Raw genomic sequence first — 12,384 nt, 5'->3', positions numbered from 1 at the left:
AAATTTTGTGCTTCTAGAAATGTAAAGTGATGCATACAATGTACATATTGTCATGCAATGAAAGGGAAATTTTGGTCTCAAACCGAAATTTAGGCTGTGCTTGGCCGAAAACCAAAACCGAAAATACATTGCCCTGCCCACTTTTTTAATATAGTTTTTGTAGAACTGTATTATCAGGATTTTTTAGTTAAATACATTTGTGAATTTAAGTAATCTGAAATTAAAACTCCTTGTTAATAATAATAAAATAAACAGTTTTATTATTAAATAACACAAATTAATTAAATAAAACATACTGATGCAAAACAGTAAATTAAAGGGGCTAAGTGTCTGTTCATGGGATCTGACCTCTGGGACCCTCCCCCCTTGAGATTTCCTAAACGGGGCCCGGCTTTTCCAGCTGAGTGCTCAAGCCCCTACTTTCCGAGGCACACTTGTCTCGACAGTGACGGCCCGCTTGGCCAATCACCTGCATCCGATGATTGACTGAGCGGGCAGTGTGGTATCGGAGAGAGCTGGCAAGGCTAAATTATTCAATATGCCATCACGCCCTATACATTAAACCGGCCCTGGCCCTTTTACAAACTATGGGCCAATGTGGGAAGAATGCAGCAAGCATTAGGTACTGGCCCTGCTTCCGAAATACCAATCCTGGGAGAGATGTGGTGATCCTGCTGGTACTTGGCACCAACTGTGCTTCTTCTGCCGGACTTGTTTAAGTAAGTTCCAAGCCACGCCCTTACTTTAACACTGTTACGCCTAGCGCTCCGGGTCCCCGCTCCTCCCCGGAGCGCTCACGGCGTCTCTCTCCCCGCAGCGCCCCGGTCGGTCCCGCTGACCGGGAGCGCTGCACTGTCATGGCCGTCGGGGATGCGATTCGCACAGCGGGACGCGCCCGCTCGCGAATCGCATCCCAGGTCACTTACCCGTCCCGGTCCCCTGCTGTCATGTGCTGGCACGCGCGGCTCCGCTCTCTAGGGCGCGCGCGCGCCAGCTCTCTGAGACTTAAAGGGCCAGTGCACCAATGATTGGTGCCTGGCCCAATTAGCTTAATTGGCTCCCACCTGCTCCCAGACTATATCTGATCACTGCCCCTGCACTCCCCTGCCGGATCTTGTTGCCTTGTGCCAGTGAAAGCGTTTAGTGTGTCCAAAGCCTGTGTTTCCTGAACCCTTGCTATCCATCTTGACTACGAACCTTGCCGCCTGCCCCCGACCTTCTGCTACGTCTGACCTTGCCTCTGCCTAGTCCTTCTGTCCCACGCCTTCTCAGCAGTCAGCGAGGTAGAGCCGTTGCTAGTGGATACGACCTGGTTGCTACTGCCGCAGCAAGACCATCCCGCTTTGCGGCGGGCTCTGGTGAACACCAGTAGCCTCTTAGAACCGGTCCACTAGCACGGTCCACGCCAATCCCTCGCTGACACAGAGGATCCACTACCTGGAAGCCGAATCGTGACAGTAGATCCGGCCATGGATCCCGCTGAGGTGCCGCTGCCAAGTCTCGCTGACCTTACCACGGTGGTCGCTCAGCAATCGCAGCAAATTGCCCAACAAGGACAGCAGCTGTCGCAGTTGACCGCCACGTTACAGCAACTTCTGCCTCTGCTACAGCAGCAACCATCTCCTCCGCCAGCTCCTGCACCTCCTCCGCAGCGAGTGGCCGCTCCTAGCCTCCGCTTGTCCCTGCCGGACAAATTTGATGGGGACTCTAAACTCTGCCGTGGATTTTTGTCTCAGTGTTCCCTGCATATGGAGATGTTGTCGGACTTGTTTCCTACAGAACGGTCTAAGGTGGCGTTCGTAGTAAGCCTTCTTTCAGGAAAGGCCTTGTCTTGGGCCACACCGCTCTGGGACCGCAATGATCCTGCCACAGCCACAGTCCAGTCCTTCTTCGCTGAAGTCCGGAGTGTCTTCGAGGAGCCAGCCCGAGCTTCTTCTGCCGAGACTGCCCTGTTGAACCTGGTCCAGGGTAATTCTTCAGTGGGCGAGTACGCCATCCAATTTCGATCTCTTGCTTCCGAGTTATCATGGAATAACGAGGCTCTCTGCGCGACCTTTAAAAAAGGCCTATCCAGTCGCATCAAGGATGTGCTGGCCGCACGAGAGATTCCTGCCAACCTGCAAGAACTCATCCATTTGGCTACCCGCATTGACATGCGTTTTTCTGAGCGACACCAAGAGCTCCGCCAGGAAAAAGACTTAGATCTCTGGGCACCTCTCCCACAGTATCCATTGCAATCTACGCCTGGGCCTCCCGCCGAGGAGGCCATGCAAGTGGATCGGTCTCGCCTGACCCAGGAAGAGAGGAATCGCCGTAGAGAAGAAAATCTCTGTCTTTACTGTGCCAGTACCGAGCATTTCTTGGTGGATTGCCCTATCCGTCCTCCACGTCTGGGAAACGCACGCACGCACCCAGCTCACGTGGGTGTGGCGTCTCTTGGTTCTAAGTCTGCTTCTCCACGTCTCACGGTGCCCGTGCGGATTTCTCCTTCAGCCAACTCCTCCCTCTCAGCCGTGGCCTGCTTGGACTCTGGTGCCTCGGGGAATTTTATTTTGGAGTCGTTTGTGAATAAATTCAGCATCCCGGTGACCCGTCTCGTCAAACCGCTCTACATTTCCGCGGTCAACGGAGTCAGATTGGATTGCACCGTACGTTACCGCACAGAACCCCTCCTGATGTCTATTGGACCCCACCACGAAAGGATTGAGTTATTCGTCCTTCTCAACTGTACCTCTGAGGTCCTCCTCGGTCTGCCATGGCTCCGGCTTCATTCTCCCACCCTTGATTGGACCACCGGGGAGATCAAGAACTGGGACTCTGCCTGCCATAGGAAGTGCCTCTCCCCCCCTCCCAGTCCCGTCAGGCAAGCCTCAGTGCCTCCTCATGGCCCCCGTCCTGGTGTCACACTGCCCCGTGCCAGGCTTCGCCCTCTGCCCTCCCTCCCCATTCCCACTCCTGCTGTGCTGCCTGCCGTTGAGGAAACCCTCCATTCTTTCCCGGTGTCCTCATCCCAGGGGAGGCAGTTACCGGACAAAGAAAAGGGGAGACCTAAGGGGGGGGTACTGTTACGCCTAGCGCTCCGGGTCCCCGCTCCTCCCCGGAGCGCTCACGGCGTCTCTCTCCCCGCAGCGCCCCGGTCGGTCCCGCTGACCGGGAGCGCTGCACTGTCATGGCCGTCGGGGATGCGATTCGCACAGCGGGACGCGTCCGCTCGCGAATCGCATCCCAGGTCACTTACCCGTCCCGGTCCCCTGCTGTCATGTGCTGGCGCGCGCGGCTCCGCTCTCTAGGGCGCGCGCGCGCCAGCTCTCTGAGACTTAAAGGGCCAGTGCACCAATGATTGGTGCCTGGCCCAATTAGCTTAATTGGCTCCCACCTGCTCCCAGACTATATCTGATCACTGCCCCTGCACTCCCCTGCCGGATCTTGTTGCCTTGTGCCAGTGAAAGCGTTTAGTGTGTCCAAAGCCTGTGTTTCCTGAACCCTTGCTATCCATCTTGACTACGAACCTTGCCGCCTGCCCCCGACCTTCTGCTACGTCTGACCTTGCCTCTGCCTAGTCCTTCTGTCCCACGCCTTCTCAGCAGTCAGCGAGGTAGAGCCGTTGCTAGTGGATACGACCTGGTTGCTACTGCCGCAGCAAGACCATCCCGCTTTGCGGCGGGCTCTGGTGAACACCAGTAGCCTCTTAGAACCGGTCCACTAGCACGGTCCACGCCAATCCCTCGCTGACACAGAGGATCCACTACCTGGAAGCCGAATCGTGACAAACACCTTAAGGACCAAGGGCATACCTGTACGCCCTGGTCCCGCTCCCCTGCTATGACGTAGGGTCATGGACTGACCCCGCGTCATAGCTGGGTGGTCCCAGCAGTTATCAGTCGCCAGGACCCGTATCTATTGCCGGACATCACCGATCGCGGTGATGCCTGGCATTAACCCCTTAGAAGCGGCAATCAAAGTTGATCGTGTCTAAAACTAAAGTAAACTGTTCCTGGTAGCTCAGTCGGGCTGTTCAGGACCGCAGAGGTGAAATCACGGTGTCCCGAACAGCTGAGAGGACGGGGGAGGGTCCCTACCTGCCTCCATCTCCAATCGGTGATCTGCTGCTCCATGCCTGAGATCCAGGCTGGAGCAGCAAAGCGCTGATAACACTGATCAATGCTATGCTATGGCATAGCATTGAACAGTCTATGCAATCAGAAGATTGCATGTAATAGTCCCCTATGGGGACTAAAAAATGGTGTAAAAAAAAAAAGTTAATCTGGTAAATGTGATTTAACCATTTAACCCCTTCCCTAATAAAAGTTTGAATCACCCCCCTTTTCCCATTTAAAAATAAATATGTAAACAAAAATAAACAAACACTACTTAAATTTTTTTTTTAAGTAGTAAAATAAAACAAAACCTACATAAATTAGGTATCTTTGTAACCATATGGACCTACAGAATAAAGATAAGGTATCATTTTTACCGAAAAGTGCACTGCGTAGAATCGGAAGCACCCAAAAGTAACAAAATTGCATTTTTCTTTTTTTTTATTTTGCCCCAAATTTTATGGTTTCACCGTAGATTTTGTGGTGAAATGATTGATGTAAAGCCCTTATATGGGTCTGTAGGTGGGAAATTAAAAGCATTGATTTTTAGAAGGTGAGGAGGAAAACACAAAAGTGCAAAAATTAAAAATTGCCTGGTCCTTAAGGGGTTTACCCCTTCATGACCCAGCAATTTTATTTATTTTTTTGCTCCTCATATTCCTATAATTTTTTTATTTTCACTAACAAAGTTGTATTAGGTCTGCTTTTTTGTGGGACAAGTTGTACTTTTCATTGGCACACTTTATTTTATCATATAATGTTTTCTGAAATTAGAGCCAGAAAAATATTATAAGTAAGGCAAAATTTAAGAAAAAAATGAAATTGCACAATTTTGTTGGCCAACTATTTTTGCAGGGTTCACAATATGGTAAATCTGACATACTATCTTTATTCTATGGGTCAGTATGATTCCAATGACACCAAACTTGGGAAGTTTTAAGGTGAAAAAAATTTGAAAACATGAAAAAGAAAAGAAAAAGTTTGTTCAATGCCATGTTCTGACCCCTATAATTGTTTTTTTTTTCCACCAACAAAACTATGTTAGGGTTTATGTTTTGCATCATAAGCTTTAGTTTTTAAGGTACAACTTTTGCATATATATGACTTTTTGATTGCTTTTTATTAAGTTTTCTCTGGGATGTGATCAGCAAATTTGGCGTTCGGAATATTTTTGCATACAGCATCAGGAACATCATAATTTAATTGATTGGACAATTATGAACACAGCGATGTATGTTAATAATTTTTTACAGTGTTTCATTTGAACAATGGGAAGAAGGGGGTGATATGATCTTCTATTTGGGGGGGGGGGGATAGGTCCTATCAGAAGCCATCAGGCAGCCTTAAGCAATCGCCAATCCACTGAGTGCTGGGAAGGACGGCCAGCAACCCATCTGCAGCCCACGATTACATCGTGGAGCAGCAGATGGGTCCCCTAGACCCCAGGGATGACCGGTATTTAATGTTTAAATTCATGACAGTCCGTCATTACCCGCAGATGTCAGCTGCTGATAGCCGATCAGTGGGCCGGCATCATATTCCCCTCACCCGACCCATGACATACCGGTATGTCATAGGTCAGGAAGGGGTTCAGCCACGCCCACTAAAGTTATCGGCTGTAAATTCCCTTAGCCGAAAAGGCAATTTTCAGCCGATAATTTCAGTGCATCCCTAGTTATAAGCAGGGCCGGCCTTAGGTGTTCAGGCGCCCTGTGCAGGCTAACCTTGTCCCCCCCATAAACGTACACAAAGAGGAAAAAAATATTTGTGACAAATATTTTATTATATCGAATCAGTCCCATGTACCCCTTCACCAGTCCCCTGCCCCCCTTAATCAGATGCAGAATAGTTCCCCCACATTAGGTGCAGTATAGTTCCCCCACATTAGGTGCAGTATAGCTCTCCACATTAGGTGCAGTATAGTTCCCCCACATTAGGTGCAGTATAGTTCCCCACATTAGGTGCAGTATAGTTCCCCCACATTAGATGCTGTATAGTTCCCCACATTAGATGCTGTATAGTTCCCCCACATTAGGTGCAGTATAGTTCCCCCACATTAGGTACAGTATAGTTCCCCCACATTAGGTACAGTATAGTTCCTCCACATTAGGTGCAGTATAGTTCCCCCACATTAGGTACAGTATAGTTCCCCCACATTAGGTACAGTATAGTTCCCCCACATTAGGTACAGTATAGTTCCCCCACATTAGGTGCAGTATAGTTCCCCCACATTAGGTGCAGTATAGTTCCCCCACATTAGGTGCCATATAGTTCCCCACATTAGGTGCCATATAGTTCCCCACATTAGGTGCCATATAGTTCCCCACATTAGGTGCAGTATAGTTCCCCCACATTAGGTACAGTATAGTTATCCACATTAGGTGCAGTATAGTTCCCCCACATTAGGTGCAGTATAGTTCTCCACATTAGGTATGTATAGTTCCCCAACATTAGGTGCAGTATAGTTCCCCCACCACATTAAGTGCAATATAGTTCCCCCACATTAGGTGCAGTATAGTTCCCCCACATTAGGTGCCATATAGTTCCACCACATTAGGTGCAGTATAGATATCCACATTAGGTACAATATAGTTCCCCCACATTAGGTGCAGTATAGTTCCCCACATTAGGTGCAGTATAGTTCCCCCACCACATTAAGTGCAATATAGTTCCCCCACATTAGGTGCAGTATAATTCCCCACATTAGGTGCAGTATAGTTCCCCCACATTAGGTGCCGTATAGTTCCCCACATTAGGTGCAGTATAGTTCCCCACATTAGGTAGAAGCAGGTTCCCCACATTAGGTAGAAGCAGGTTCCCCACATTAGGTAGTAGCAGGTTCCCCACATTAGGTAGTAGCAGGTTCCCCCCCCCCCTCCCCCAAACACACACACACAGACAGACAGACACACATGCACACATACACAGACACCCACACATGCACACATACACAGACTGACACACAGACACCCACACATGCACACATACACAGACACCCAAACATGCACACATACACAGACTGACACACAGACACCCACACATGCACACACACACACAGACAGACACACAGACACCCACACATGCACACACACACATAGACACACTTACCTGTCCTGCGCTGCGCTTCTCTCCGGCGTCGGCCTGGGCGGGGTAAGTGTAACCTCCCTGTGTAATGAAGAAAACTGTGCCCTGAAGCGGAATGTGACCTTCCGCATAGGAACACATTTGAGGGAGGGTAGTGGGAATGGAATGAGAGGGAGCGGCCTGCAAAGCAGAAAACTGTGTCCCTGTGTGGAGGGTCACATTCCGCTACAGGGCACAGTTTTCTTCATTACACCGGCATTTAGCGCTGCTTGCCCGAAGCAGCACTAAATGTCTGAAGAAGTTACCTGCCCGGTGCCCGGACTGTACGTCGGGCAATACAAATTACATATACCTGGTGCGAGCTGTGTTGGCCGCTCGGTGCCCCCTAAGGCCGGCCCTGGTTATAAGTTTATATTTTTAAACCCCATCCCTTCAGGAAATCCTGCATATGCTCCTGGTGGGTGTCCATGCACAGTCTGTAGACATCGCCATTCTCTTACATTCACAGGCCTGGTGGGGAGGGAGCAATATCTCGCCCCAGGTGCTGGCAAACCATGCTACACTTCCCAGCATAAATAGGATTTGCTATTATACTATGTAGACTTACACTATGGCAGCACAGGGCATTGACAGTTATTAGTATTAAAGCATTAACATACTGCACAGACTGCTCAAATAAAAGTTATGTCATTGTGTAATAATTCAAATACAATAACATTTTTGCCACCTAATAGTCCAGGACAATCACTGGCCTGAACAAAAAACGGTTGTTGGGTACCAGAAAATAGAAAGAAAATCATATAACACTGTTCTTTATGTTTTTTTTATGACTGTCAGGATGTGTAAAATTAGGCTTTGTTTTTTGTTAAAGAAACCTACTCCTGTATATAAATTTTTTTGGCCCTTAGTGTATCAGACAAGTAATTAGACATGATGGGGAAGATTTATAAAAACCTGTCCAGAGGAAAAGTTGTTGAGCTGCCCATAGCAACCAATCAGATGGCTTCTTTCATCTGAAAAATGAAAGACGCAATCTGATTGGTTTTGGCTGTATTTTTGGAACTTATGGCGGTTCCACGTTATATAATGGTATTTCCCCCCCCCCCCCCCATTAATTATTAGCCCAGCGCTGTGCCGTCACCATCGGGGTATCACTCACGTCACCCGCAAGCGCTGCTCTCCTCATCCTCCTGTTTGTTGCGGCCGCCGGCGCTGACACTCTATACTGTATCCCTATGCCCGGGCTGCAGAAAGTAAACAAAAATAAACTTTAATGCATGTTCCTACGTTGGCCTTAGGCACTTCCTGGGGACGTGAACGTTGGACAGCCGTCAGCCTATCACCGGCCGCAGCGATGTTCCGCCTCGGCCGGTGATAGGCTGAGCTCACTGTCATGTAAGAAGCCGGCTTCTTACATGACAATGGTCTCAACCTATCACCGGCCGTGGCGGAACATCGCTGCGGCCGGTGATAGGCTGACGGCTGTCCAACGTTCACGTCCCCAGGAAGCAGATCCGGACCGACGGGGAAGGTGAGTTAAAGTTTATTTTGTTTACCCTTTGCAGCCCGGGCATAGGAATACAGTATAGAGCAGTGGTCTTCATCCTGCGGACCTCCAGATGTTGCAAAACTACAACTCCCAGCATGCCCGGACAGCCATTGGCTGTCCGGGCATGCTGGGATTTGTAGTTTTGCTACATCTGGAGGTTGAAGACCACTGGTATAGAGTGTCAGCGCCGGCAGCCGCAACAAACAGGAGGACGAGGAGGGCAGCGCTTGCGGGTGACATATAGTACCCCGATGGGGACAGCGCAGCGCTTGGCTAATAATTGGTGGGGGAGCAGAACAGCGCTCGCGGGTCACATATGATTAGTTCCCCGATGTGGGGACAGCGCAACGCTGGGCTGATAATTCATTAATTCCCGAGGGGGCGGGGCCAAACTGGTATTGCGGTATGGGTTAAAATTCATATCGTGCAGCACAAAGATTTGGGTATTCGGTATGAACCGGTATACCGCCCAACCCTACCACAAATCCACTTTTGTTTCTGCCCAGTTGTATAATCTTTATTGATACAACTACAGTAAGCAAAGGATTTCATGTACTTCTCTTTTAAGTCATCTTGAACTTTCAATCACCTTTGTAAACATCTGTAATACTGCATAAGATTGCCTTTACATTTAATAGCTGGCAGCCAAATGGGGAGAGGGACGTAAGCCATTGGCAAACACCTCTGGTAATTTGTCTCCCTTGAAAAAGAAATGATTTGGCACTAAAAAAAAATATACCTGATCCTTCTATCTCCCAACATTATTTGTCTGGGGACAGTTACTCAAATCCACTCAACTCGTCAGTTTCGGCCAACTTTGCTTTTGTGTATATGAGCACCTTAAACCACTTGCTGTCTCCAAAAGGGAAATCATAAGTGACATTAGACAGTGAAATCCATGAAGCCAATGAATAAATGATATGGTCCAATAAGAAGGAGCCCACTGCAGTCCCTATGTGGTCGTCGCTGTCAGGGGACCTATATAAGAAATTATTCAAACACTTACATCTTCCCTTACTGTCACTTAACACTTCCTGCAAATGAATGTTCATGTACGTCAATTTTTCCGGTGACATGCCGTAAATAGATTTACATGTATGTCCATTCAAATCAAAGGGCTGATGCTTTTTTTTTTTTTTTTTTTTATCAAAAATAGATTTATATTGTAAATAAGATAAACCATAAAATACATAAATGAGGTACTGCCATAATCATACCGACCTGCAGAATAAAATTACCAAGTAATTTAGTCATTAATACCCCACTGGGAAAACCGTAAAAAATAATAATAAGAATAAGAATAAACTGCCAAAATTAAAAAAAAATTGATAACAAAATGATCAAAATGTCAGATGTACCCTTAAATGGTACCATTTAAAAACCGTAACTTATCTCGCAAAAAACAAGCCCTCACAAAGCTCCACTGGTGATAAATACAAAGCTAGAGATCTTAAATATTTATTTTAGTGTCACTATATTCTAACAAAAATATTTTTGGGTGATGTAAATGTGATAAACCTTAAAAAAACTTATATAAATTAGATATCGTCACAATTGTACTGAACCACAGAATAAAGGTAACATGTCATTTACACTGCATAGAGAATGACAGCAAAAAACGAAATAAAAAAAACAATGGCAGAACTGATTTTTTTATTCGTTCCACCTCATAAAAAATGGAATAAAAGCGATCAGTGTCACATGTATCTCAAAATGGTACCAATGAAAACATCAATGTGTCTTGCAAAAATACTTTAGGACCCAAAGGCCTCTGCATCTTGATCCAAAAGTTTCCAAAGTATCCTAAATAAAAGGAATACCCAAAATCCACACGGTTTCTCCTTCATGTCTGAAGCCTGTGTGTGAGCCATGCAGTGCTCTAGGGCCACATATGGGATATTTCTAAATACATCAGAATAACGGGTATAAATATTGAGTTGCATTTCTCTGTCAGCACCCGCTGTGTTACCAAAAAAAAAAGTCTCAATATGACATATGTGCAAGGAAAATTATATTTTTTGAATTCCACTTCCACTTTGCTTTCATTTCCATGAAACACCTAAAGGTTTAACACTAGGGATGCACTAAAAAGGGAAATTTTGGTCTGAAACAGAAAATTTGGGCCGAAAACCGAAAATTCATTGCCCCGCCCACTTTTTTCAATATCATTTTGTTAAATTGTTATGTTGAAAAGAGAACTAATCACTGCACCTCTCTATATATTACTCAGACACCATTACCCATAGTATGCAGTTGTGACACCAATTTGCTGTGGTCCTATGACCTTCCCGGTGTGTAGTGCTTCTACGTATGGCAGTCAATGGAATAATATCACAAAAGAGGAAAGTACGGAGCACTGACCGGTTGAGATGCAGCGGGATTCTTTATTTTCTTTCACAGGAACATCTTGTGCAGGGGAGCAAACTGCTGGGCCTTTGGGCAACGGACCGTATCATGCGTTAGCGCTTCTTTAGGCCCTACGTCAGCACATCCATGGGTGGGCTTTTAAAACCAAACCTTTGTAGTCATGACAACCAGACAATGCTTGGAAGACATACAGACAGGTGAGTGGGATGTGAGACAACATAAGGGACAGGTGTATGGCTAAGAGAAACACAGTACAAAAAGGAATATAAAAGCATACACACTACAGTGAGTCCATAAGATGCGAGTATATCTAAACAAATACAGGGTGGGCCATTTATATGGATGCACCTTAATAAAATGGGAATGGTTGGGGATATTAACTTCCTGTTTGTGGCACATTAGTATATGTGAGGGGGGAAACTTTTCAAGATGGGTGGTGACCATGGTGGCCATTTTGAAGTTGGCCATTTTGAATCCAACTTTGTTTTTTCAATAGGAAGAGGGTCATGTGACACATCAAAATTATTGGGAATTTCACAAGAAAAACAATGATGTGCTTGGTTTTAATGTAACTTTATTATTTCATGACTTATTTACAAGTTTCTGACCAATTATAAAATGTGTTCAATGTGCTGCCCATTGTGTTGGATTGTCAATGCAACCCTCTTCTCCCACTCTTCACACACTGATAGCAACACCGCAGGAGAAATGCTAGCACAGGCTTCCAGTATCCGTATACACTGCTATATACTACTATATACACCGCAGGAGAAATGCTAGCACAGGCTTCCAGTATCAGTAAACACTGCTATATACACCGCAGGAGAAATGCTAGCACAGGCTTCCAGTATCCGTATACACTGCTATATACTACTATATACACCGCAGGAGAAATGCTAGCACAGGCTTCCAGTATCAGTAAACACTGCTATATACTACTATATACACCGCAGGAGAAATGCTAGCACAGGCTTCCAGTATCTGCATACACTGCTATATACTACTATATACACTGCAGGAGAAATGCTAGCACAGGCTTCCAGTATCCATATACACTGCTATATACTACTATATACACCGCAGGAGAAATGCTAGCACAGGCTTCCAGTATCCATATACACTGCTATATACTACTATATACACCACAGGAGAAATGCTAGCACAGGCTTCCAGTATCCGTATACACTGCTATATACTACTATATACACCGCAGGAGAAATGCTAGCACAGGCTTCCAGTATCCGTATACACTGCTATATACTACTATATACACCGCAGGAGAAATGC

The 12,384-nt window shown here is 46.5% G+C and overlaps 1 protein-coding gene and 1 long non-coding RNA gene across 4 annotated transcripts in view; one reads left to right on the top strand and one right to left on the bottom strand.

Annotated features, from left to right (window-relative positions):
• Positions 1-12,384, top strand: part of ADGRE5 (adhesion G protein-coupled receptor E5) — a 184,204-nt gene that overhangs the window by 27,843 nt on the left and 143,977 nt on the right. The window contains exon 1 of one of the 3 annotated variants that reach the window (XM_056570736.1): positions 11,185-11,294. The exons of the other annotated variants lie outside the window; for them this stretch is intronic. Within the exon in view, the coding sequence (XP_056426711.1) occupies positions 11,258-11,294 (37 nt within the window). The 5' untranslated portion in view covers positions 11,185-11,257. Of the gene's footprint in view, positions 1-11,184; positions 11,295-12,384 lie in introns of those variants that run through there. 3 annotated transcript variants of the gene reach the window in all.
• The window catches only part of LOC130367855 (uncharacterized), a 401,538-nt gene that overhangs the window by 263,911 nt on the left and 125,243 nt on the right, over positions 1-12,384 (bottom strand). The gene's annotated exons all lie outside the window — the stretch shown is intronic.

Source organism: Hyla sarda, chromosome 4, assembly GCF_029499605.1.
Source record: "Hyla sarda isolate aHylSar1 chromosome 4, aHylSar1.hap1, whole genome shotgun sequence".
Taxonomy (NCBI): Eukaryota; Metazoa; Chordata; class Amphibia; order Anura; family Hylidae; genus Hyla; species Hyla sarda.
This window is presented reverse-complemented; position numbering and strand designations above follow the sequence as displayed.